This window comes from Cydia pomonella, chromosome 18 (assembly GCF_033807575.1).
Source record: "Cydia pomonella isolate Wapato2018A chromosome 18, ilCydPomo1, whole genome shotgun sequence".
NCBI lineage: Eukaryota > Metazoa > Arthropoda > Insecta > Lepidoptera > Tortricidae > Cydia > Cydia pomonella.
In genome coordinates, this window is record NC_084720.1 from 17,473,822 (window position 1) to 17,501,026 (window position 27,205).

Below are 27,205 nucleotides of genomic sequence, written 5' to 3' on the forward strand. Positions count from 1 at the left end.
ACCTTGAAGAAAATAACATCCTGCCGAAAAAGCAGTCTGGTTTCAGAAAGTGCCGCAGCACTACTACGGCGCTGATAGATGTAGTTGATGATGTCCTAGCTGCACAAGACGCTGGTGAGGGAACAATACTGGTGTTACTTGACTTCTCTCGCGCATTTGACACGATTGACAATACCCTACTTTTATCCAAATTAGCCTTCTATGGTTTTGACAGCTTGGCTCTGAGATGGTTCCATAGTTACCTTAGCGATCGCACGCAGTATGTCAAAGTTTGTCGTGAGGATGGCACAGAGTTAATCTCAAACACATTACCTGTCACTAGAGGTGTTCCACAGGGCTCGATTCTGGGACCCATCCTGTTTAGTTTGTATAGTGCAGATCTAGTTGCTAATATACAAAATTGTAATTATCAAATGTACGCAGATGACATTCAATTATACATATCTTTTAAGGCAAGTGACACCAGCGTAGCTATAAAAAAACTTAACGAAGATTTATCCAATATAGTAAACTGGTGTGACCAGAATAATTTACAATTAAACCCGTCTAAGTCAAAATTCATGTTGCTAGGGACAAAGAAACAGGTCGAAATGATAGCAAGACAAAATCCTCAAGTTACATTAAAAGGATCTTTTCTAGAGAGAGTTGTAGAGGCTCGTAATTTAGGTCTGCTAATGGATGATTCTTTGAGATTTGAGAAACATACCTCGGAAACAATGCGCAACTGTTTTTATCGTCTCAAGGTGCTTTACAAAATCCGTGAGTGTCTCTCTGTCGACATGCGCATTAAGTTGTGCGAGGCACTCATACTTTCAAAACTTAATTATGCGGATGTAGTACTCTGCGGACGCTTAATGGCGCGAACTAAGAGAATGCTGCAACGCATTCAAAACGCTTGTGCCCGTTTCTGCTTTCCCATTCCTCGACGTGCTCACATCACTCCTTATTTAAATCGATATGATCTTATGAACATGGCCTCCCGTAGATCTCTCCATTTTGCGACTTTACTTTTCGGAATTATAAAAAATAGAGAACCCTCTTACCTTTACGATAAAATTAACTTTTCCCGGCGTGCTATTAGACAAGCGACACGTCTTACACACCGCACAATACACCGCACGGCTGCCTTTCGTGGCAGCTTTCGCTTTGCTGCCACGAAGTGCTGGAACGACTTACCGCCACCAGTACGGAATTGTTTGTCGATCGCTTCATTTAAACTTAAGCTTAGAAATTTTCTGCTGGATAAACAAAAGTGTAGTACTTAGGCAACCGTGCACATACACTCACACACATACGCACACACAAAGACACAACAAGTATAAGTATATATTAATTAAGATATGGGTTTATATACAGGGCGGAAAAATCGAATGCCACATGGATGGCAACTACCTTAAATATTGTAAATAGCACATTTTGTGTAAGGGAGACTTTCCTTTGTTTTTAAAAACAATAAATACTGCATTTAAGGATTTATGAAAAATCGCTTGCCTCAGTCGGGACTCGAAGCGGTCAAATAATGTAAAAGCACTTGCAAGTCACAATTTCAATTTATCTACGTAAAATAGTAGCTCTAATATTTGAAAATGGAATAAACACAATTCGAAAAAAAAGAAAAGAATGCGTTCAACAAGTCGGGCATTATTTGTTTTAAATTAAAAAGATTGCACTTAAAAAACAAAAACGGTTCGTTAAAATGTTCCATTTTTAAAAATTTACCTATCCTAGCTACTATGATGACTAGAGAATAATTGATGCAATTTTCCTATCAAAGGAAGTAGGTAGGTTACTAAAGTGGCATTAGTAATCGCAACTAAAGTGATAAGTAAACATAAGTGTAGCTCATCATTATCATGTCATTTAAACGTCTTTATTTTCCTTGTATTCCAAGGATTACGTCTTAATTCACGTGACGGGTGAAATCAAATTTCAAAGGTAATTGTTAATTTTCATGGCCTTCCGTTATTCTGATTGTATTTGTTATTTAGAGAAAAATGAACCTTATCAGTAACCCTTTCAATCTGCATCATAAAATACAGCACATTATTTTTTGTCACATTTGACCGGTTCGAGTCCCGACTGAGGCAAGCGATTTTTCATAAATCCTTAAATGCAGTATTTATTGTTTTTAAAAACAAAGGAAAGTCTCCCTTACACAAAATGTGCTATTTACAATATTTAAGGTAGTTGCCATCCATGTGGCATTCGATTTTTCCGCCCTGTATATAAATTAAGAACCATAATTTAAGAATTATAATTCCTCTCTTCTGATTTTTTATTTTTATTTATTTCTTGTGTTTGTTCTTTATGTTCATTAAAAGATTAGTAAGTATTCGAATTCTATGTTTTTGTTACAAATGCTGTGTATATTTATTGTGTTAAGTATATTTTTTTTGGATATTGGTAGCATCTAGTTTTTTTTTTTTTTTTTAGTTCTAGTTCTAGGTTTAGTTCTAGTCTTATAATTAGTTTTAGTTTTACCAGGCTTCACTGAAAACCAGCGTCCCGTAGTGTGTCGTAAGACTAACTTCGGGACATCAAGCTGAGTGAAGACCTTTTAGCGCAATTTTCTGTGAGTACAATTAAATATTAATCTAAACTTTGTAACTTTTTGTGCTAATAAATATTTCTTATTCTTATTCTTATTTTATACTCTAAATGTAGGACTCAGTTGTGTTTTCAGATAACGACTTCGTATTATTAGATTGCCTAATTAGAAAAGAAGTAATTAACAAAGAACGAAAAAATACCGTTTTCGTTCCCATACAAAAAATACCGGTTTCCGATCCCTGTCTCACGGTGCTATTCTTTGAAATTAAGTTATGGTTTATTTAAGCTGACTTCCAGTAGGGCTAATAAGATGGTCGGTTTCTTATCATCTGTCACCATGCCTGTCACGTTCTTACAAATATGTAAGTGCGAAAGTGACGGGCATAGTGATAAATGATACAAATGGAACCATGCTGCCACCGCTGGTCGTGAAAAATCTGCCTTTGATTAGAGCAAGTCGCTTTATAAGAACGAAATTAAGAAAAAAAAAATATTCGGACTGTTGTTTAATATCTTGTAGTTTGAACCATTGTATATATTTGGATATATTGGAATTCACATCTCAGGATAAAAATAAAACCACAAAGTTTAGAAAATATTTTTTTTTTATTAAATGTTATAATGATTATATTTTTCATCTTCCTCTATAACAATAAAAATTTTGGTACAGTGACTTCTAAATTACTTATATTTAATCTGTCTATACAAGTATCAAAAAAGCATTATTATTATTCTACAAGTTTTACTTTTCTAGTTATAAACGATGTAAGTCACTAACTATTAAAAATCAGAAATTCACTCCCATACAGGGATCGGAACCGGTTTTTTGGAAAAACTTTGAAATAAACATAAATTTCGGTTTATTTTATATTCTAAATATAGGACTCGGTTGTGTTTTTAGATAACGACTTCGTATTATTAGATTGCCCAATTAGAAAGGAAATAATTAACAAAGAACGAAAAAATACCGTTTTCGTTCCCATACAAAAAATACCGGTTTCCGATCCCTGCTCCCATATATTTGGGAAAAGGGTCCTTGTGACCAAACACAGGCAAAAATTATTGATAATTTTGTAACTACACTGTATTCTTATTATACTGTTATAGCGCTATATTAACACAATTTATTTACTAATCTTGTATTAAAACATAATACCGAAGCAAAAGTGTTATCATAAGTTTACTCAAAATCTTGATTAATACATAATTATACTCAAATGATCGTAAGAGTAATTCTCATAAACGTTGTTAAATGATTCACACAGTACTGAGTTATCCCGGAAGCGAACTAGTGTCCGACCAAAGGTTCGGTTTCGGCCATTTTCGGCCAAAAAATAATGATTCAGCCAAATATCGGCAAACCTTTCGGTTTTGATATATTTTTAAATAAATAAAATAAAAATAAAATATTTTTATTTCAGAACCATCAGAATTCCATAAAACATTGTTAGTACCATCGTTATAGCTAGGGGTTAGTGAGTACATTAAAATCAAATCAAATCCAAACATAATAAGAATAATAAATAATTAATAATATTGACATAATAACAATGAAATCATGATAAATAGTAAAATAAAAATTAGTTGAAATAATGAATACAAAAATAATTAATAAATTAACATGTCAAATTCAAAATAAAATAGACTAGAATAATAATTCGTAATGTCAAAATTTACTATTTTTATTCATATTCCCCTTTTACCTACATCAATGCATATTCCCATAAATAATAATTTCATGTCAAAAGAGCAATAAGTACAAGTATAAAAATGTCGTAATATTTTAAAAAATAAATTTGACCCATGTACACAGGATGGAACTCTCTGGTCTGTCGGCAATTACCTTCAGTATCCTGTTGTCGCTGCCTCGGATGCGGTTTAGAATAGATGCGACCCGCTTTCGCCTGATCGCATAAAAGTCGTCAGTACGCGCCTCGGGAAACATTCCTGAAGAGCTACAGAACCGTGGCAACCTCAACAGGATTCTGAAGGCATCATTATACTGGATACGAAGAGCATTATAGGCTTTCAGCGTGTAGTTGACCCATAGGCTACCCGTGTAAAATACTTGGCAGAACGCCTTAAAAAGGGTGCTTTTAACTTGTTTTGAACAACGGGCAAACCTACGAGCCATCAATATATTGCTTCTGACCGCTAATGCTCTTCGTTCCCTCTCCAAATCGAGATCGTCTTTGAGGTCTTCCGTCACATAGTGTTAAAGGAGACTCAAAAATTATTAACCCTATGACCGCTACAGACTACAGACGACGGTGGACGTCATCGGAAAGTCTTGCTACGGACGCCAACAACGGCTACAGCAGTCAGCTTCGCCAATGCAATAGGGATTTACGCGGGACTCCGTAAAGTCCAATTTCACTTTAATAATCGCGATCGCCTGGCGTCCGGGGCACGGCATATTCCTTCGCCGCCTGGCATTCAAAGGGTTTATAAGCATAGACGATTAAAGTGGGAACTTTCGAGATAAGATATTTCAATACAGAGGGAGGGCCTATCGCGAAAACCGAACTTCGCAAATTGCGGGCATCTTTCTCTTTTACTCCAATTAACGCGTAATTAGAGTGCCAGAGAAAGATGCCATGCCCGCAATTTGCGAACTTCGATGTTCGCGGTAGGCCCTCTGATATATTGCGATTATACGCGAAAATTTATCTAAGCACTATCTGTGCTGTGGTATTATTAGTTTTGCAGCGAGATTTATCACAGTAGGTAATCTATTATAATGATAAGATTGTACTTTTTATTAATAAAAATACTCACTTTTTGCGGAAGAGTTTTAATACACTATGTCTAATCGCAGCTTTAAATAAAAAAACAACGGGTTGCACTCCGGGAGTGCCGGCAGAAGTGAAAACTTGAACATTACCGTTGTGCATTTTTGATATTTTGGAATGGTTAGGGAATAATTTTGCACGATTTGCTTTAATTATCAGTAAAAAGTACTACTTATCATTTATGTGGTAATATACAATATTAATTTATTGCGCTATCGAACACAAACATGACAATTTATATTACATTAAATTATTATATTACAAAACATTTAATTACTGGCTTCAATGACATTGTAACACTTTTTCGATCAGGTCACGTGTCCGTCTTACGAATTTTCAATCTGACGAATCTGTCGGTCACCTGACCTCTCGCGAATTTAATATTTTTTCCCCATCACAGCGCCGCTAAAGAAGTTTTCACTTCAAAAATAGCAGAGAAAATTAAGTGATAATTAATTAGGTACTTTGAAAGAAAACGTTCAACACTAATTGCAACTGCACCAATTAAATAAGGCTCGGTTTGCATAAATCAATCCAAGGGCACCAGCACCACCAGTTGCTGTCCCGACCGCGCCAAACAATAATATTCCAAGCCCGGTGGCGCCTAAGGATTGGCATATGGCGAATGCCGATCCAGCCTGGAAGAAGAATACTTATTTGTTTTACAAGGGGGCAAAATTGTCGTGCTAATATTGATACCCGAGCAAGCGAAAGATTCCAAGAAGTGGAATCTTGAGTGTTGCAAGAGTTTCAAGGCACGAGGGTTAAACAAACTTTGCCTCCGAGTGAAACATAAAATTTTTCACCACACCAACGCGAGGAATAGACTATGAAATACCAAAAAAATAAAAACAAATCAATGTAATAAAAAAAATATTATTCAAAATCATCTTTTTTAAAGTCAATTCGACCAGCTAACATAAGGAAATCTGCATCTGATTACTTCTGCCCCATCACGTGTGGATAAAATACAGTTTTCTTATTCGTTTTTGAACAATCAAAAGCGCCCTTTACCAGTTGGTGTGGTGAAAAATCAATTAATTACCTCGGGAATCATTGAATCAGTGTAAAGTTTCATCTATCCAAATTGAATTATGAAAGTATGTTATTTTTCTAGTTTTTACGAACTAGCTTTTAGCTTCATTTGACGTTCATAAGCGCATTGTTGTTTAGGTATATGCCTACTTGCATAATAAACGATCTTTGTCTTTATTAACTTACCGCTACTGCGGGTCCCTGCACACTTGCAGCCCATGATCCTGCAGTTATTCCAGCAGATCCGAATCCCAAAAATGGCAGTAGACAAGCTCCTAATACTCCACCACCAACAGTCACTCCAATACCGATCCCTGCCCATCTGATCCGCAGTACTCTGAGGTTCGCTTCATTTATTAATGGTCTATTGCAGATAGGGCAATATTCGTACTCCATTGTTATTGATGATCAAAAGCTTGATGTGAAAGATATGCGAAAAACAGAGTGCAAATTTATATTCCGTATTAGTTATCGAAGGCTCTGACGGAGTTATCTACGTGATAGGAGATACGGTACGAGGAATATATACCTACCAGGTAGGTATATATTCTACCTACCCACATCTGTTATTTGTGATAAGAATTAAATGATCGATAATTTTCACATTGACACATTGCAAATATGTAGGTTGAAAACGTGCCCCTTAGTTTGACATCCAAAACAGATGGCGCTGTACTGCGCCATGTTTTGTTTTGCGGTCACCGACTCACCGAGTTGTCAAACGTCAACTTTTGACAATCAGAGTTACCACAAAATGTATGGAGCTCAACAGCGCCATCTCTTTTACCTGTCAAATTCGAAGCACGAAACTGTCTTCGATTTTACGCATCAATCTATCAGGTAAGTATGTATCTTTGATATAAGTATATACAGTGGATTTCGGGTATAACGACAATGAAGGGACCACTCTATTTTTGTCGTTATATCCGGAAGTCGTTACAGGCAAAGGTAAAGAGATACAGACACGTACACATGTGTAGTTTATATTCATTTATTATTGAAAATATTTGCACACATAGTTATTCACCGGTACATTTAAAAAAATGTGTAATATTAGTTTGCTTCAATTTATTTTTTTGTGCTAGTGTACGCTGTAGGGTGTATTCTATTTTCATTACTTCTTCAATATCTATAATATCCTTTCCATCACCAAATAAACAGTATCTTTTAAGCTTTGTTACAACACCTAACACATCCTTAGTTGTAGGATTAGCCATACTTATTCAAAAGTTTACTAAACCCAGTTGCTACTCAGAATATCACTTTGTAACTGAACCATAAAAGCTCCGAAACGTACACGCTTCCCTACCTACTTAGTTAATATCTATAAACAAAAGGTAAAGGTCTCCACACTTGCTGACCATCTGTGTGCAATGGATGTAAACAAAAGATAAGAAATGTTTGTGAAAGAAAAAAATCTTTGTGTCTTTGGACTCCGGTCGCAATATCTGCATGGGATTTCTAGGAATTTGTTACAAATGATTCATTAAAAACAGTCGCTACACCCGAACTCGGCGTTACATCCAAAGTCGCTATAGCCACATGAACTTTGTACTAAAGTATGCTTTAAATTCAAGGGACTTAGATTTAACGTCGCTATAGGTAAATGGTCGCTACAACCAAGGTCGTAATAAATGATATCCACTGTAATATATGAAAGTAGTATTCAGTTTTACGGTCTATTGGTGTTTTGGGCAAATTAAATAAAGAAATTAACATTACAATATCCATAGAAGCAGTAGTTTACAATTTCAGTAGGTAGAAAAATGTAAGTATTTCAAAAATAATTATGAAATTGAAAATGATATAAATGTATAATGATTAAAAACTTGTTAATATTTTTATATTAATATTTTCAAGGGGCTCCCCGCGGTTTTTTGGCCTAAAACTGTTCAACTTTGCCAAATATTTCAAAGACAATGAACTTTGAAGTAAATATGGAACAGTAGCTTAAAACAGTTCCTGTTAATATGATAAGATACGAAAAAAAAAACATTAGAAAACTAAGGGATTCAGATCGCAGGTCATTGGCGCTAGGGAGTTCCTTAAGTGGTATACTAGACATTTTAATTTATTGCTTGTTTGATGATATGCTCTGCTTGTAAATCTTAATTTAATGCATGATGCATGCTAATTGCTATTCGCAATCAAACTTAATTTCGTATGCCCTTGGGTACAACATTTAAGTACCGAGGAGTAACGATTTGTCAAAAATCTATGAAAACCACGGGGAGCCCCTTAAAAATATTAATATAAAAACGTATCAAGTTTTTAATCATTACTTATACATTTATAACATTTTCAATTTCATAATTATTTTTGAAATACATTTTTCTACCTACTGAAATTGAAATTTCATATATTATATAATTATTTCTTATATCAAAGATACATACTTACCTTATAGATTGATGCGTAAAATCGAAGACAATTTCGTGCTTCGAATTATGCGTTTTGCGGTAACTCTGGTTGTCAAAAAATTTTTTTCCCACTAGTGGTAAATGGTGGGAAAAAAACTCCCAATAGTTACCACTGGTAACAACTTTGTGGTAACCAGTGGGAATAACCCGGACCGACAAATAAATAATTTGTTTTTCTAAGCCCATTGAGGATCATTGTGTTAGTGTGGTGTTAGTAACATAAATAATCTTATCCAAGTGTTAGAACTATACATACTTAATTACTATAACTGTACATTTATTTATTAACTACTGTTTATGTGTATCAAACAGCACAGCAGTTATTCAAAGACAGGCAATCAATTCTGTGTGCCAACATACTCAGAATACTGACAGTGGTGGATTAGCTGTAAGGCCCAGTAGCCGGGGGCCTAGAGCAGCAAGCCATTAAGGGCGGCAGCCTATATGAGTGCTGAGAAAGGGACGGTTAGTATTTACTACAGGGCCTGGGGCCTAGCGCAGCCAAGACTGCAAATCCGCCACTGAATGCTGTTGGAATATGTCATTGTAACTATGATTTGCAGCGGCACCAATCAAATTGTTTCCGATATTTGTAGATGACTCCAAGAGCACCAACTCCACCTGTAGCTGATCCAGCTGCACCGAATAATAACATTCCAAGGCCAGTAGCACCCAATGATTGGCATAGAGCAAACACTGATCCAGCCTGAAAAAAAAAGAATTATTTTGTGAATTATTAAAACACCATAAATTGTAATTAAAGTGCATTTCATTTATTACGACCTTTGTTGTAGAGACCATTTGAATATAGACTTAGACCAAGCTAAGTTGGCAGCGATTTTGATAGCCCAGTGAAAGTGTTATTTTAAATGTCATACTTCTATGAAATTATGACGTTAAATGTTGTTAAAATAACACTTGCGCAGTCTGTGCTAATTGCTATCAAAATCGCTGCTAACTTGGTCTAACTCTAGCATCATTAAATCCAAGTCCCATGAATTTAAAGCATACTGTAGTATAAGAGTTAGTGACTTCGGGTATAATGTTGAATCCCAGTGCAGCAACCGGTTTAATGACATTTGTAACAAAATTCTTAGAAATCCCATGCAGATCTTTTGTTTACATCTACAGATGTTTAGCAGCTGTGGTGACCTTTTGTTTATACCTAGGTAGATATTAGCTAGGTAGGCCTACCTGTAGCGTGAACACTAGTCCGAAACGAGATACGTTTTGAAGTTAAATTTATACATATGTGTCTTTATCTCTTTACCTGTGCCTATAACGACTTCCCATACTTAACAACGAAATTAGTGGTCCCTTCATCGTCCTTACATCCGAAATCCACTGTACTTAATTTACAATAAATGAAATGTATAGGTAAACTTACGGCCACGGCGGGTCCCTGCCAACTTGCAGCAAAACTGCCTGCAGTTACTCCTCCGAATTTGAATCCCAAAAGAGGCAACACACTCGCTCCTATCACCCCACAACCAGCAGACACGGAAACACCTACCACTCCCCATTTAATCCATTTATAGCGAAGTATTTTGAGATTTTCTTCGTTTATTAACGGCTTTATACAGGAACCGCACAATTGATACGACGATTGATTACTGGAATCTGTATGCGCTTGCGCAAACATGTTTGCAATGGAGTTCGAATAATGTATTGAAACGTGAGCTAACTTTTGTTCTGTTCGACGTTGATTAAAAACTTTTATCTTAAGTTCCGTGGAATTCTGAAAACAAACTGTCATAATTTGACGTTTCGTTTCAGTGATAGTAAACCTTTTTATTACTGTACAGTCAAGGTATTAAATATCGACACGGACAAAGTGCCAAAAATATGTATACACGCCTTTATTGGCCATACATTAAAGTAGTGTATACATATTTTTGGCACTTTGTCCGTGTCGATATCTAATACCTTGACTGTACATATTATTGTCCATTATTTTTATATGAAAATATTTCTTGCATATTATTTATTGCATTTCCCTTTTCTTGCATGAACTCTTATTTAACTGTCAAAATTTCAAAATGGGCCGTTCGCATTAACGAAATATCAAAGTAAATTAATTACGACTGCAAATGAATAAGACATAGTATAATTACGAAAATTCTTTATTCAGCGCCATCAGAACAGAACCATAGAAGTAATAGAGTGCTCACTCCATACAGCGGAAAATCGTTGAGCATTAGACTTTTAGTTTGCCGCGATATTTATTGTCGAGTAGCAGTACTGAGAGTTCCGCTACTCGATGCTAGATGTCGACTGCGAAAATACCTAATAAGCATTTTGGTACCAAAACTGATGTATGGAGTGAGTACTCTATTACTTCTTATTTCTCTATGACAGAACTAACAGTATTGCTCGAACTGTCACTTTCTCCGCTTTCCCCGACCTTTATTATAAATGCATTATACCAAAGAGAATTTGAAAAAGAGGTGTATTGTCAAAGAAAACTTTGTAGCGACGTAAATTTGGCGTCACTTTTTGATATTTAACAAATTGAACACATATATCAGTGCAAAAATAAGGATCAAAGTCAAATGGCGTTCTAAAAGTTTCAATTATGTGTCGAAATATGGCAGTAAATGTATGTCGCTACAAAGTTTTCTTTGGCAATACATCTCTATTTCAAATTCTCTTTGATTACACATACTTTCAATTAAGTGGTCGAGTCCAGATAGTACAAAGTATAAAAAATATAATTTTAGTCCAAAGGTTTATGATATATGAAAGTTAGTTGAATAATACCAGTAACAAATATTTTTTACCATAGGAAAATACCTGATATTTTTTCATGACCAAATAGAGCACGTTAAAATTAAACTACTTATCTTTATTTTCACAAATAATGTGTTATTATGATTGTAAATATAATGATGTTAAAATGTACTTCCAATATTTAATTTTGGCTTGTAATTCTAGCCACAAATTTAGGGAGTATTTTTTTGCCTGACATCACCAGGAAACGTCAAAATTCCACGACTATTTGGCGGGAAGTCGAAAGATCTCATTTGAACATTCGTTTGATATTGTTACTAATGAGAGTAGTAAATTAATAAAGAATTGAAATCTCCATACGATGTCGCATGGTTGTTATAGATCGCGCTATTTATTATGTTTGCATTTAACTTGGTCATAGAGAAATAAGAAGTAATAGAGTGCTCACTCCATACATCCGGGCTCCTACCGGGAAAATCGAAGTTCGTCAATTGCGGGCATTTTTCTCTGTCACTCTAATTACGTCTTAGTAAGAGTAAAAGAGAAAGATCCCCGCAATTTGCGAATTTCGGTTTTCGCGGTAAGCACTCCGTTTTGGTACCAAAATGATTATTATTATTTTTTTATTTATTTAAACTTTATTGCACACATAAATAAAAATGTACAAATGGCGAACTTAATGCCAAAAGGCATTCTCTACCAGTCAACCATTGGGTCAAACAGAGACATTTGTGTATGTTGGTGCAGGAAAAAATAATAACAAATAATAAGGAAAAAATTAAACGTGAAGTCAAATAATATTAAAAATATATAAATAGTTAAATACTACTACTTATATAATGTATAAAAGATAGACTAATACATATAATTATGTACATATACATGATGGTGAACCTTATTATATACGCAGTCGACATCTAGCATCGAGTACCGGAACTCTCAGTACTGCTACTCGACAATAGATATCGCGGCAAACAAAAAGTCTAATGCTCAACGATTTTCAGCTAATATTGTAACCAGTGTAAGTGTAGGAGATGAAAATAGAGTTCCGGTTACTTGATGATCCGATGACTTGGTACATATCGAGGGCTTCAGGCCAAAGGGGCGTATACGCAAAAATGCCATTTTTCGTTTTTAACGGCATCGTATTCGTCTTGTAACAATACGTAAGCACAATTTTTTTCATAATTTTATCATAATAATTAGTTAATTAAATAATTAAAAAATCATTTGGCGTATAACTGACAGTCATCATTTTTATGTCGTTCCAAAAAGCCGTACTGAAGGCGTATAAGTGATATTTTCATTCAGTCCCCAATATTCATCGGAGTATAAAGGCGTACGTACATACGTCTCTCACGTGACAGTGCGAACCACGAAATAGTGTCACGCTATATAGGCGTACATACATACGTCCATAAACTTTTACCAACTAACCACAAAGTGCGTCGCGGCAAAGAGGCGTATGAACATACGACCGTATAAAAATTACGTTGGCCTTCAAATAATGCCGGGCCAAAGGGGCGCGGAGACAGCGTCCTTGATTGCCGCATATTGCTATCCCTTTCTGTCAAGCGGGTAAGCGCACTAGGGCCGCCTGTCTCTCAGTCAGTGTCTAGTGCGTTACAGTATGGTGTGCATCTCGTGCGAATAATAACAATGAAGTGGAGCGCTCTGATGCTGATGGCTCTGCCCTGGGCATTCAAGAATGACGTGGGCGGCTGTCTCCTCTGCCTCCATGTACGCTCTGCAGAGGGGGCTATCTGTAACACGTGTGGTTAGTAGGTGTTTGTTTAGTGGGGCGTGGCCGGTTATGGCCCCATTCAAAAGCCGGAGTTGTGGCCTCTTCAGCTGTCTCAGCCTCCTCGACAAACCGGGGTCGATTGTCGGGAGGGCTTCCTTCGCCTGCCTGCACGTGCCTAGGTTAGACCAGTACTGTTGGTGTTTTACCTTGGTGTTGTGTCACAGCATGTTCCTGAGCCAGGTATAAGGCAGAGATATAATTAATATAACAGTTCTGAGCCTCCTCTCGCCAATATGTCGGCCGCATCGTTCCCTCGCGAGTTGCTGTGTCCCTTGATCAACTGCAGAGTTACGCTGGTGGTGGTGCTTACCTCTGACAGAGCTTTGTGGCATTCGTAGATTAGCCCTGAGGTCAAAGTATAACTTTGCCGAGCTTGTAGTACTGACCGACTATCAGAGAGTATGCGGATGGGGTAGTCCAATACCTTCCTTGAGGCGATTGCGTGTGCTGCCATTATGATGCCCATACATTCTGCCTGGAAGACTGTGTTGTGGGCACCTAGTGGTGTTGAGATATGTATGTTTAGGTCCTCTGAGAATACTCCAGCGCCAGTACCTGACCTTGTCTTTGATCCATCCGTGAAGATTCTCAGCTCTCTTGGGTTGAGTCCTTCACGCGGTTCTTCGTGTAACTGTATCTTGTATTTCTTGTCGAAAACGAATTTTCTGGGTATCCTGTTAGTCACCGCTTCTATTAGCGGTTCCTTACCTATCGCCTCGTAGAGGATCTCGGTGTGTGGTACCCTAGGTGGTCTCCAGAGATTAAATTTTTTAAGACGTACCGCCGTAGTTCCTGTTGTATAAAGAGGTGCAGCGGCAGCAGGCCCAGTAAGGCTTCCAGGGCCGCGGTTGGTATTGTCCTCATGCAGTCCGTGGTCGCTATACAGGCCAACCTCCGGAGTTGTTGTAGTTTAGCTTCAACTATGGATAGTTTGGTGCGTGGCCACCAAACTATCGCACCGTAGCTTGTTATTGGTCGTATGACTGCCTGGTAAAGCCATAGAGTTATCTTTGGGGTTAGCCCCCAGGTTCTACCCACCATTCTACGACATTGCCAGAATACGCCTGTGGCTTTGTCAATTTTGCCGTTTAGGTGATTGCTCCAATTCAATTTGCTGTCAAGTATTACCCCTAAATACTTTACCTCCGCAGATACTTGGAGTTCAGTGTCAAACAGTTAGGGAAGGCGGAAGTTTACCAGGTTGCGTTTGTTGGTGAACATAACCAGCTCAGTTTTGTTGGGATTGACCAAAAGTTCGTTGTTAAAACACCAGCGCTCCACGATGGCTAGTGCAGAGTGGGTAACATCGCATACCGTACCTGCATGATTGCCGCTCGTCAGTATCACTATGTCGTCAGCATAGCCGATTGTGTAATAGTGATTATTGCTTAGTGTGGTGATCAGGTCATTCATCACAAGGTTTCATAGTAGTGGCGATAGGACTCTTCCTTGGGGGCATCCTTTTGCCACTAATGCCTGCTGTGTTTCACCCGTCCCTAGTTTGATGGTTCGTTGGCTCAACATGTTGTTTATCCATTCTGTCATGACTGCATTCGCGCCATGTCTTACCAGTGCTGCTGTAATGCTGCTGAACCTTGTCCTGTCGAAAGCCCCTTCTATATCTATGAAGGTTCCTAAGCACATGGATCTGTTTTTGATCGCCACCTCAATTTTACTTACTACTGCATGAAGTGCCGATTCTGTAGATTTGCCAGGGCTTTAGGCATGTTGGTTTGGATGCAAGGGCACATGAATTAGCACCCTCTCTCTAAGGTACCTGTCACACAAGCTCTCTAATAGTCGCTTTTACCTGGTTTCGGTAGGAAGATAACCTTGACCTCCCTCCATTGCTTCGGCACGTACCTGTGAGCCAGACAGGCGCGCAGAACGATGGTCAGCTTCAGAGTGAGATGCTTCCCGCCCCATTTAAGAAGCGCAGGGAAGATCCCATCCATACCTGGAGATTTGAAGGAGTCAAAGCTGTTTAAGGCCCACTGCGTGCGCTGCGGGCTGATTACCTCATATGTCTGTAGCCACTCGTCCTCCGTCGGGGTGGTTGTAATTCTTAAGTGTAACATTCCTCTGTTATAATTTGATGGAGACGTAAGTGGGTTAAGTTGTTAGCTAAACTACTTTTAGGTTTATTAGTACAGAAGATTTAATATTGTTTCTTTTTATGTAATGATGATAAATGATGTCGTATTTATTTGGTTAGAATTTTTGATTAATATTTTATTGTACAAGATAGTTATAATTTTGTTACCAGTGGTACCATTAAAGAAGGAGTAATGTTTATTGCCTGAATACAAGTTTTGATACGTTTTAACTTTTTGTTTTAGTTAATGCACTCTAAATTTACTCGTTTGATTGTTTCTTGACTGCTTTTTTAGTAAAGCTGTCATTGTGTTGTCTTAGCAATTTCTATGCATCCTTTACTACCGATTTCAATTCTTTTCTGTAAAATCGTTCTGTACTACTCGACTTTTGAGTGACTACCATTTACCTAATACTATCACAAATAGTAAAAATGATCTTATTGGAATTCAGTTAAGTCAGTTTTCTTAAGTAAGCCCACACTTCTTAACGCTAACTCCCACCGAACGGCTAAACGACTGCTATTATAGGCAAAAAAATCAGAGTAAGCGGCGTGATTGTCTTTTGAAACACTTCTTCTTATCGTGTGGGTTGTAAGATTGATGTTCCTTAAAAACCCTGGTGTTAAAGTTATTGAGCCGCCAAAGGCCTCTGACATGGCTCTCATGACGAGCACCACCGGATAGATAGCAGCCGGGACCAACGACTTTACACCGTGCCTTCCGAAGCACAGAATCATCTTACTTTTCGGACAATCAGGTGATTCAGCCTGCAATGTCCTAGCCAAACCGGGAATAGTCTCACAAAGTCACAAAGCGACTTTTGCTTGACAGTGTCCCCACCGGGATTCGAACCCGGAACCTCCGAATCGAGAGACAACCGCTCTAACCACTAGACAACGGAGGCTATTGAAACACTGAAATGCTCAAAGTGGCAATTCAAAACAGTTACTTACCCAATCGGTAACCAGCTCGAGTCGACATTGCTTAATAATCTCGTGGACAGCTGTGACACTATCAAAACCATCAGGAATGATTTCAATGGTAAAATCTAGATGAACTCATGAATATTTACTGAAAATATAATTTGGCGCCCTATTATACGACCACAAATAAAGGATACTTACACGATAGATTCGTCAGCCCAGACGGGCGTATAAAAATCAGAAAAAATAGAAGAAACTACACAATGATGACTAAATTACTGTAAAATTAAAGTATTTCGAATTATTAACAGTATTTCCACCTTTCATGATTAAATTATCGAATAGAAAAAAAAAAGGATTATACGACCATAAATCTCAAGTATTTTTCAGAGAATTTCAACCTAAATGTCGGAAATTACTGTCGTGGTAAAGAGGCGTAACTACATAATTACTGCTTTTTAGAATACGTAGAACGAAACTAGGCATGACACATGAAAAAGATAGTAATTTAAATACTCTCTGCAAAATTGTAGAACAATTGGTACATTGTAACAAAAGTTATTCAGTTTTTTGTGTCTCCTGAAAAGTAGGGTTCTTGCTTATACGCCCCTTTAGCATGAAGCCCTCGATATGTCTTTGCTTTGAGAGGGTTAAAGGTAGATGGCGCTAGGAGCTTGTAAATCGAATAGCTTTAGCTTCTGATCGCTGATCCCTTTAGGCTGCGTTTCCACCAGAGATACACGTGGATACTGTGTATACTCGTACATCTCTGGTGGAAACACAGCATTACACGTCTTTATTTAGATTTAAAAATACGGCGTAGGTGTTAGAAAACTTGATAGAAAATTGCAAAAAAGATTTTTTGGGGTTTAGGAAAGCAAATGTCAGGATATAGGGCTTCTAGTAATAAGATAAAGTAAGATGGACGGATTTATTTATTCATGAAAATACAAATCTCGCAATGTTTAAATTAATGAACGATAAATTATGAATAACTAAAATAACCTAAACTTATAGCTGGTACTGCTGTTTCTGTTCTTGGTTCTTCTCGATGGAGGCAATCAGTCTTTGGTACACGGCTTCAGGGGCGTTCTTGGAGAACTGGAAGTCCAGGTGGCTGAACTGGGGGACCTGGTACGCGTCAGCATGGGGCAGCTCGGAGCGGAGCTGCTCGACATCAGCGGGTTGAGCCAGCCAGTCCTCAGTGCTGTAGTACAGCGTCACAGGCACACGGACTGCAGACATCTGGTATTTCGGAGGCTGCTCGCTTCCGTACACCTTCATGTTGATGGCAGGCCCGTAGTCGTAACGTCTGAAGGTAGTGGCTACAGCCTGGCCGTACTGCTTGATCTGTCTGGTCGAAGCTCCAGCGGGCAAGTGGCTCACGATCATCGGCACGATCTTTGGGTCGTAGTTGTCCACCATACCGGACATGACCAGGTTCACGTTGGATGCAACGTGCTTGCAGCCGAATTTCTTGGTCATCATATCGCCGCCGAAGGTCTGGATGACTTCCTGGGTGGGCTTGAACTCGGAGTGTCCGAGGATCTGGTGCAGGCGCTCGTAGAACTGGCTGTTGGGCGCGATCATCTTCAGAAGCGGGCTACGGGTGTGGCTCATGTACACCATCGGGGAGAGAGCATACATCATGATGATTTTGTCGTTGTATACTGGGAGGGAGGAAGCCAGGGCGAAGAAGGTGGTGGTGCCCTCAGAGAAGCCGACGTAGTACATCTTCTCCTGGTGGGTGGTGTTCAAGGCGTAGTCGATCATGGCCGGGAGGTCGTGGAGCGCGATCTCGTCGTTGCTGAACTGCCAGAAGTCGGGCTGGGCGGGGTGCTTGCTGACGTGGCGGCGGGAGTACTTGTTGCCGCGGGCGTTGCCCATCCAGACGTCGTAGTCGGCATCGGCCAAGAGGTAAGCCAGACCCACACCAGGGCCGGAGAGAACCCAGTCGTCAGCGCTTCCGAGGAGACCGTGCATCAAGAACACGACTGGGCGCTTCTGGACATCACGAGTCTTCTGCTTGGGCGGAATACGGAACAGAGTAAGGATGTAGCCATCGTCGGTCTTGACGGTGTGCTCTTCAACGGCGTACTGGTGCTTTTGGAGAAGCTGAGTAACGTTCAAGTGGGTGTCCTCATTCTCGGCGGCAGTCAAGTAAATCTGGTGGAAGGTCTTCTTTTCCTCCTCAGTAAAGTCTTTGACGGTGTTGTAGGCGTCAGCGAAGATGTATTCGATGTCCTTCTGTTCGGCGATGGGAGAGTGCGGGCCGACGGCCATGCGGATGCCGCTCCATTCCACGTTGTCGCCGTAGACGGCCGGGTAGTACTTCTGGTCGTCGCTGCGTTTCTTCTGGTATTGCTTCATCTGGCCCTTGCTGTATTGCGGCTGGTATTGTTCCTGGCTCCTCAGCTGGGCTTGGTAGTGGTTCATCTGCTCCTCGCTGCTCCTCTGGGTCTGGTAATACTTCATCTGTTCCTCGCTGCTTCTCAGAGGCTGGTGTTTTATCTGTTCCTCGCTGCTTCTCTGGTATTGTTGCGGCTCCTGGACGAGGTAGCTGGAGATGGGCAGGGCAGAGCGTTGGTTCCAGATCTGAGATTCCAAAGGTCTCTGGTACTCGACGATGTTGACACGGATCTGCTCATCAGCCTCATGGGAGCTGATCTCGGCGGTCTCAGGATTGAGGTATTCATTGTACCGGCTGTCCCTGACTTCTTGGGAGTTTTTGTCCTGGTACTTGTGCTCCTGGGACCTGTCCTCGGACTGGGTCTTCTGGCGCTGGTACTGCAGCTGCTGCTGCTGGTCGAGCAGCTGGCCGTACTTGTAGCTGGTGGGGTCGATGTACGTAAGGGGCAGGTTAAGGGCCTGCACGGGGCGCTCGTGGTGCCTCTTGAAGATGCTGGCGGCGGCCAGGTGCGCCAGACCGAGGCACACTACAAGACAGACCTTCATGTTGCAAATTTCTGTCGAATATGATTTCGATTGGACAGTTCGGCCGTTTTATACTGTTTAAATGATAAGTCAGCGAGTCGTCGCGAGCGGATCGCGTGGTTGCTAATGCTGCGTCGTCGATTTGTTTTCGATTAGGTATTATTTGCAAGTTGCATATTAAATTAACGTGTTGTTATGCAGTGATTTTAATAAAGTTAGACTTACTTTTACCCACTGACGAAGGAGGGAAGTAATTGTTTCAGCTTATGAAGATAAAAATGATTTGGATTTTTTTCTATGAATTCACGCATTGTTAAATTAAAGCTCAAACAAAAGCTACAAGTTATACGTGTAAACTTTAGATATTTATTTAAATAATTTCATGTCCCATGCACATATTGATGTAACGACGGTCACATGGAATAATAATATATTGTCTAAAGAAGCACGCAAAAATATCTAATACACACAACCTATACACACACACACAACAACACACTATTAACCTATTTCCTAATGGAAGAGCGGGGTCCCCCGTATACTTAATGGGAGATTCCAGCCCTTTATGTTTCGTGTATTGCACAGGAAACAGATCTGGGGGACTTTTTTTGTTAGAGGGTTCCGTATCCAAAGGGTAAAAACGGGACCTTACCCTATTACTAAGACTCCGCTGTTCGTCTGTCTGTCTTTATCACATGAACCGTGATATCTAGACAGCTGGAATTGTATTTCGGTATACACAGATGATGTATTTCTGTTGTCGCTACAACAACAAATACTAAAAACAGAACAAAATAAATATTTAAGTGGAGCTCAAATACAACAAACGTGATTATTCTGCCGTTTTTTTCGTAATGGTATGGAAGCCCTCGTGCACGAGTCCGACTTGGCCGGTTTCATTTAATTGTATTTTATTTTACAAGTTTTTCGAAGAAATTGCGAAGCGTCTGGTTGACGTAACTGGTGACCGAAGAGCTGGCGGCTTCCTCGCACAACGTATCAGCATTGGGATACAACGATGAAATGCCGCCAGCATCAACGCCTCAAGGGCCTATTTTAGATTTAAGCTAGTTATAGTAATCATCTGTATATTGTTATTGTAAATAAAAATTCGTACCCCAGTCAAATTTTAGATATTAAGCAATTGTTAATGTGTGGAATAATGCTTACAAGTATGTAACAACATTTTACAAATAAACAATGTGTCTAACTGTAACTATAAATCCGGGTTATAAAGCTTTGTACGAGTATGTAAAATCTAAATTATCTTTTTCTACTCGTCGACTATAATGGTTGAGATTTTGTATACCAAACTATAATAATTGGGTACTTTACATGTATGCCCAAACCGATTTAAATAGATGAAATCTACAAAATATTCTTAAAATCGATTATTTATTACAAAATAATATTTTTAGGCAAGCAAATTCTAAAAAATCTTTGAATGCAGCTTTATATTTGAAGTCGGTGCCAAGCCAAATAATAACAATACATATGTCAAAAATAATCAGCTTTATGTCTACACACGTTACAAAAAATTTAGTTAAGGTTCCTTAGCGCAGTCCATACCATGTTTGTCGGTATATTAGTATAAATCCAATGCGTTTATTTAACGTCGTAATTTTTAAAGAGCTATATTTACTAATTTTCGAATTGTCCATAGCACGCAAGTGACTGAGTTATTTCCAGTCCCTTATCCAGAGAACTTCATTTCAAAATATAAAACAATTCAAGCCAAATTTCACCTAAATCGATTCAGATGTTTAGCCAAAAAAAGGTAACAAAGACAGAATTAATTTCACGTTTATAATACCTATTACTACAGTTGTAACGTGTGTAGACATAAAGCTGCAAAATAATATTAACTACACAGCTAATTTTAATAGTTTACATACCGGTGTTTCCTGTAACACGAGCAAATAATTAAACCATATATTGTACTCCCAAAACGATATAACTAGATTAACAACTTTTAAAAATTATGAAATCTTTAGATTTTATCTTTTTCATACAAATTTATTTAATATTATTTTCAATGTACGCTGTCATCAGTGTGTTTGACGTTGCTTGTCACGCTTTAAAGGTAACAAAATTCGCAATACATTGCGTCTTAGAATTAACTTCAATGTGTAATAAATAAATATAAATATTATAGGACATTATTACACAAATTGACTAAGTCCCACAGTAAGCTCAATAAGGCTTGTGTTGAGGGTACTTGACAACGATATATATAATATATAAATATTTATAAATACTTAAATACATAGAAAACACCCATGACTCAGGAACAAATATCCATGCTCATCACACGAATAAATGCCCTTACCAGGATTTGAACCCGGGACCATCGGCTTCGTGGGCAGGGTCACTACCCACTAGGCCAGACCGGTCGTCAAACATAAAACATAACATAACATAAGTTTTTTTTAAAGTTGCTGAACAAATGTTGGTGAGTTTGAGGAGTACAGCCTACAGTTTAATTTATTGCTCCTGTTACAGGAAACTCCCTATATAATGAATTTTATGGTTGTACTGTCGTGTAATAATATCTGTAATCTTTAGTCACCATCAGATATATCGGAGCGACCGAGGTGCCCAAAAATATCTGAACACGCACTTTAGCGCCCCTTGACAATAGAGGCGTGTCCAGATATTTGTGAACCCTTGGCCGCTTTGATATATCTGATGGCGTCTGTACAATGGAGCGCGCAAAAATATACATACTCAAAAAATGAATGAACACTTATTAATAACATTAAGTCAAGGTTACATGAAATTTGAAATATCTGTACAGTATAATTTGATAATACTGCCCTCTGTCTAATAAACGAAATATCGACGTTTAAGTAAAAACTGGTACATTATAATATAATTGAGTTTTAAATAATGATTTTGAATGATACATTTTTTATTACGTTCATTATGATTTGATTTGGTTTGATGATTTTGGTATTTCATAGTTAGTATTTTCCTCGCATATTGGTGTGGTGAAATATTTTGTGTTTCACTCGGAGGCAAAGTTTATTTAAACCTCGTCGTGGCTTAAAATCCTCGCAACGCTCAAGATTCCACTTCTCGAACAATTTTGGAATCTTTCGCTTGCTCGGGTATCAATATTAGCACGAGCGGTTAAACAACAACTTTGCCCCCTTGTAAAACAAATAACTATTGCTACCATGTGACACTTTACTGCTTTTCACATCACCTATTGAGCAAATTATTGTTTCAAAATATTATTTAAGCTAGAAAATTTGTATGTAAATAAATATAAAAATCGTGTCCTAGGTTAGAAAAGTGTTACTTTGGTCCCTCCTAGCCAAGGACCGGAAAACCCCTCTTTACGCTTAAGCCTATCGATTCGGAAACCCTATCAGCTAGGACCTAGCAGGGAAGCGGTTTGCCGACCCCTATTAAACGTAATGGCACAGATTATATAATAGTTCTTACGGTAATTGTTGATTGATAAGAAGACGAAAGTGAAGGACGCGCGTGAAATCGCCTTTTCATACAAACGTAGTCCTCATTTTCCTCTTTGGATGTTAACATTATTGAAAATATTTTGACACAATTTGTTGTTTATCTACCACAGCTATGTTTGACTTCTTTCGAAGTTTTAATTATATTAAGAGTTAGGAGCATTTAAAATTTTATATGAAATATGTTTTTTGCTCGTCATTTTTACAATAATCAAAAAACTTAAAAAGTCATAAGGGGCATAACTTTGGTTAATAAATAACAAATAATGCAAAAATATTTTCCATAATGTCAATAAGTATCCAAGAAAATGAGGACTACGTTTGAATGGAGAAGCGGTCGTCCCCTTCCCTCTTCTGCAAAAAACTTGTGCTCGCTGGGACCCCTGAATTAAATAGATATTTGTGTCCCAAGGGAGGAAAGTAGGAATTTGCATGCCGCGTGCCGCGTGTAAAATTGTTACCCGAGCCGAAGGCCAGGGTGGCAAACACGCGGGATGGAATGTCCTACGTTTCCTCCCGTGGTGCGCATACTAGTTTTCTGCTCGACGGAGGCGGAAAGCAGCAACTTTGTTTAGCGCAGCGGGAGCACTTTGCTCTGACGCTTTCCGCCCGGAGGGCAGAAATAGATATTTTTTATCGATTCAGTTTTCGGAATTTTTAAAATTGTCCGTCTGTCCGTCTGGCTGAGGCTCCGTGGTTGTTAGTGCTAGAAAGCTGCAATTTGGCATGGATACATAAATCATGCATTGCGACAGAACGGTGATATAAAAACTACTTTAAGGTACCTCCCATACAAAATGTTTTTTTTTTGCTTGACCCAATAGTGTGGGTTATCGTTGGATAAGTCTTTCAAAGCAAATAGGGGTCTCCAAAAACCATTTTTTTTATAAACTGAATATTTTCGGAAGTAAAAAAGAAAAAAATATGTGTCATCCATTTTCAAAAATAAAGGGGGTATTTTTGAAAATGGGTCCACGAATATGAAGAAAAAAGTCGTGAAACAAAAGCTTATTAAATACTTTCAATGAGAATTATAGCGAACATGATCGGTCCAGCTCCAGCCGTTTTGAGTTATTGCAAAAAATCTTTTCTTCAAGGCGTACAAAGCGCAAGATACTCCCGTATGCTTGTAATGAATACAACACAACACATACATGATACACATGTTGTTGTTGATGTCCTAGAGCACCCCAGAGGTGCAAAGGGCCTTCACAAGCTCACGTCACGTCTTCCTATCTTCAGCTCGCCCTCTGGCCTCGCTCCAGCTCAACCCGACCGCTCGTAGCTCTCTTAGGATGGACCGTTGCCAAGAGTGTGCAGGACGCCCGAAGCCACGGCTCACACATGATACTTACTACCTAATTTATAGCCCCCGTTTGGCCTGACAGAATGGCAGACAGCTACGAAGCCTTACACTGAGCATGGCTCGCCATGCTCTTGGCCGATTTTTTCTTATGAACCCTAAAAATACCTAAATAATTTAATTCTCAATTCTTGTTCACCAAGTCACCGGCACGTGTCAACTTAACGGTTCAATTTACACATGTTTTTAATTAGGTAACTACTTTTGCTGACATAGGCTACGCCAGCACCTTATATACAATGAACTAGTTATTTTGTTTAAACGTTATTTTAATTCAACTTGTTTTAAAGACTACATGAACTTCGAACTGGTAAATATGTTTAGCAGGCACATGTGTGGTCTCAAATTGCTGGGCGTTTTAGAACTATGTTACTTTTAGCAATACGACAAAAATGGTCTAATTCTTCCTTTGAATTGAGTGTGACATAGTTCTAAATAAACCCCGTTATCGATGTTGCCGTTTATTGAATAAGGGTTGGTGGCACATATACGTAGGGGAAGTACGGACAAAATGACATGGTGTTTTGTTTTTGAACCATATCTCATTATTTAAAGTAATTATAATTCGTTTCAGTTATTAATTTATTAATAATGATCATAGGTTCATTGACTAACATTAACACATACTTTTAATTGAATAGGAATAATATTAAAGGATATATATACACGGTGCTACATGAGGAAACCGAAAGATTTTGATAGTGTATTACTGATCACATTTAGAGACTATATAAAATGTCATATAAACTTTTCTGGATTTCGCCTAGTTTCAGAGTTAATACCAATGTAAAAAAAAAACATGTTCTTATCGTAACTTAGTGCAAAACGCCTTTTTGATCGCGATGATGCCATTATGGGGCGTAGTCTAAATATCCTTATTGATAGATGTCAAAAAGTGACAAGTAACCTTTGAAAGAACTGGCTTTTACAAAAATAATCGTAATAAATTATTTTCAGTGCAAGTTTTACCATAAAATTAACTTTTTATGTACAACTACGTTAAAAATTTGAAAAAGAGAACAAAAAAAAATTTTATTTTGGCGAAATTTACTGAAACTCATAAGTACTTAACAGTTTTTCCTTCTTTTGGCCTCAGAAGTACGTGGTCAATATCTTGCGGGTTCCTCGTGAGCACCGTGTATATTCCGAAAAATATACAGGAATGAAAAAACCCATTTTGTCCATATAGTATGGGTATTAAAATGACACCCAAAGCATGTACATAATGGCATGCTAAAATACTAAGGATATGTTTTTGAAAAATAATGTTTGGTCTTCTTTAGAATTAATACAAAATTTGTATCTGATTACTTTGCCCACATGTGGATAAAATGCAACTTTCTCATTAGTTTTTGAACAATCAAGAGGGCCTTTACCAGTTGGTGTGGTGAAAACATTTTTACGTTGTGTCCGGGATATAGGTACTTAGGTATTTGAAGCGCGAGCCCCTCGGACCGCGAGGCCGTAGGCTGTGGTAGTGCATTTTAACTTCCTATTAGATGTAGTCTGGCAGGTAAAAGTCCGACAAGAATTAACTGTATTTTTGAAGGTTTTTTAAATATTATAAATAATACTCCAAAAATTTCAATTTGCGTCAAATAAATTTTATTGAATTTATGCAATAGTTATTTGTACAACAAGAGAGCAAAGTTTGATATTTCTTCGAGTGCTTGTTTTGAGTCCCGTGCAAGCGAAAGATAGAATCTTGAGCGTAGTAAGGGACTCAAAAGCGCACGAGATGTAAATAACTTTGATCTCGTGTAGTACACAAAATTTTTCACGTCAGTCAGCCACCAAAAAATACAACCTGAACAATCCAGACGGACGGATCACTATTTCACTCATATTTTCTGAAGGTATTCTAACAATTAACTTTAATTACCGTAACAAAACAAAACGAAAGAAATTTCAATAAAATAATAATGAATTAACGGACATCAATTGACAGTTCAATCGACAACTTTTTTTTGTAAAAAAAAACACTGTAAGATCCGGTCCGAATTGCGGATACTACTATTTGTCAACTATAGTAGAGATCGTTAAAAGTAGTTAAGTAGAATTATTTACTGCGTAACAATTGCGTAAATTTGTATAAGTTCTTTGTTTTGATTGTATAATAAAGTACGTAAAATATGGTGTTTTTATTAAATTTTAAACTTTTATTAACGTAGGGTGTTTTGGAACGATGCGGTCTGACTTATTTCGGGGGTCTATTATAAACCGTCAATATACCGTTGAATTACGTATGCACTTTTTTGTCTCTTTCTTTTTGCTAATGACGTGAAAGGGATAAAGATAATAGAATCCAAATATTTCGAACTTGTATTAGGCCCCGCACGTTGAAATGACATTCGAATCTAAAGGTCACTTGAATGTTATTTTGTCTCACTCGGTGAGCAAAATGCGATTTTGCTCACTGTTTTTAAGCAGCAAATTACCCTTGTTCTAGCTGCTGACGTGAAAAATAATTTTGCACGCGTCTGGCAAGGTTACCTTAAGACCCGACCGAATGATCTAGCACATTCTTTATATTACTCTTAGGTATCCTATTTTAACGTGTATAAATTACAGATTTCTTTTTCACGCAGCATAGTATTATACATTAATTCTATTATACTTATTTACGATTCTACATCTTTAGTGTTATTTTAAAAAATGCCACTTGCATAATTTTAGTATTTTTTCATAAATTTTGTGTTTTTTCTACTCAAAATCAAGAGCTTACTCGATCCTAATGGGGAAAAAATGTCCCAGAGTATTTTGTGAAACCATTTTCCTATAAACTTTGTATGGCGGTAACAAAAAGGAAAGTTTGAAAAACGTATGGAAATTTTGGGACACTTTTTTTCTCCTATAAAAATGAAAAGGGCTGACTAGAAATAACACAAAAGTGGAAAAAAGGTTACATAAAAAGTGGCAATAAAAGAAACGCTCTTTAATACATATTTCTGGTCAAGATGCCTTTAGAGCAAATTAATCACTTGGTTACTAAGAATTTTAATTCATTTTATAAGTTTAGAATGTAGCTTACACGCGAGTTAACTGGTTTTAAACTAGTTTGCCTAAACAATAAAGGCCG

The 27,205-nt window shown here is 38.0% G+C and overlaps 1 protein-coding gene and 2 long non-coding RNA genes across 3 annotated transcripts; all 3 read right to left on the reverse strand.

The window, feature by feature from the left end:
• Positions 1-3,946: 3,946 nt before the first annotated feature.
• LOC133527476 (uncharacterized) lies at positions 3,947-7,223 on the reverse strand. The gene is made up of 2 exons (XR_009800888.1): positions 6,564-7,223; positions 3,947-5,980 (listed from the first exon to the last, which is right to left on the reverse strand). It is a non-coding gene; the product is annotated as an uncharacterized LOC133527476 (long non-coding RNA).
• A 129-nt stretch (positions 7,224-7,352) lies between these two features.
• Positions 7,353-10,524, reverse strand: LOC133527477 (uncharacterized). Its single transcript, XR_009800889.1, has 2 exons — positions 10,185-10,524; positions 7,353-9,503 (listed from the first exon to the last, which is right to left on the reverse strand). It is a non-coding gene; the product is annotated as an uncharacterized LOC133527477 (long non-coding RNA).
• Positions 10,525-17,267: 6,743 nt separating this feature from the next.
• LOC133527452 (lipase 3-like) lies at positions 17,268-19,348 on the reverse strand. Its single transcript, XM_061864467.1, has one exon. The coding sequence runs from the start codon at positions 19,303-19,305 to the stop codon at positions 17,362-17,364; it is 1,944 nt and encodes a 647-aa protein (XP_061720451.1). The 5' UTR covers positions 19,306-19,348; the 3' UTR covers positions 17,268-17,361.
• Positions 19,349-27,205: the final 7,857 nt, after the last annotated feature.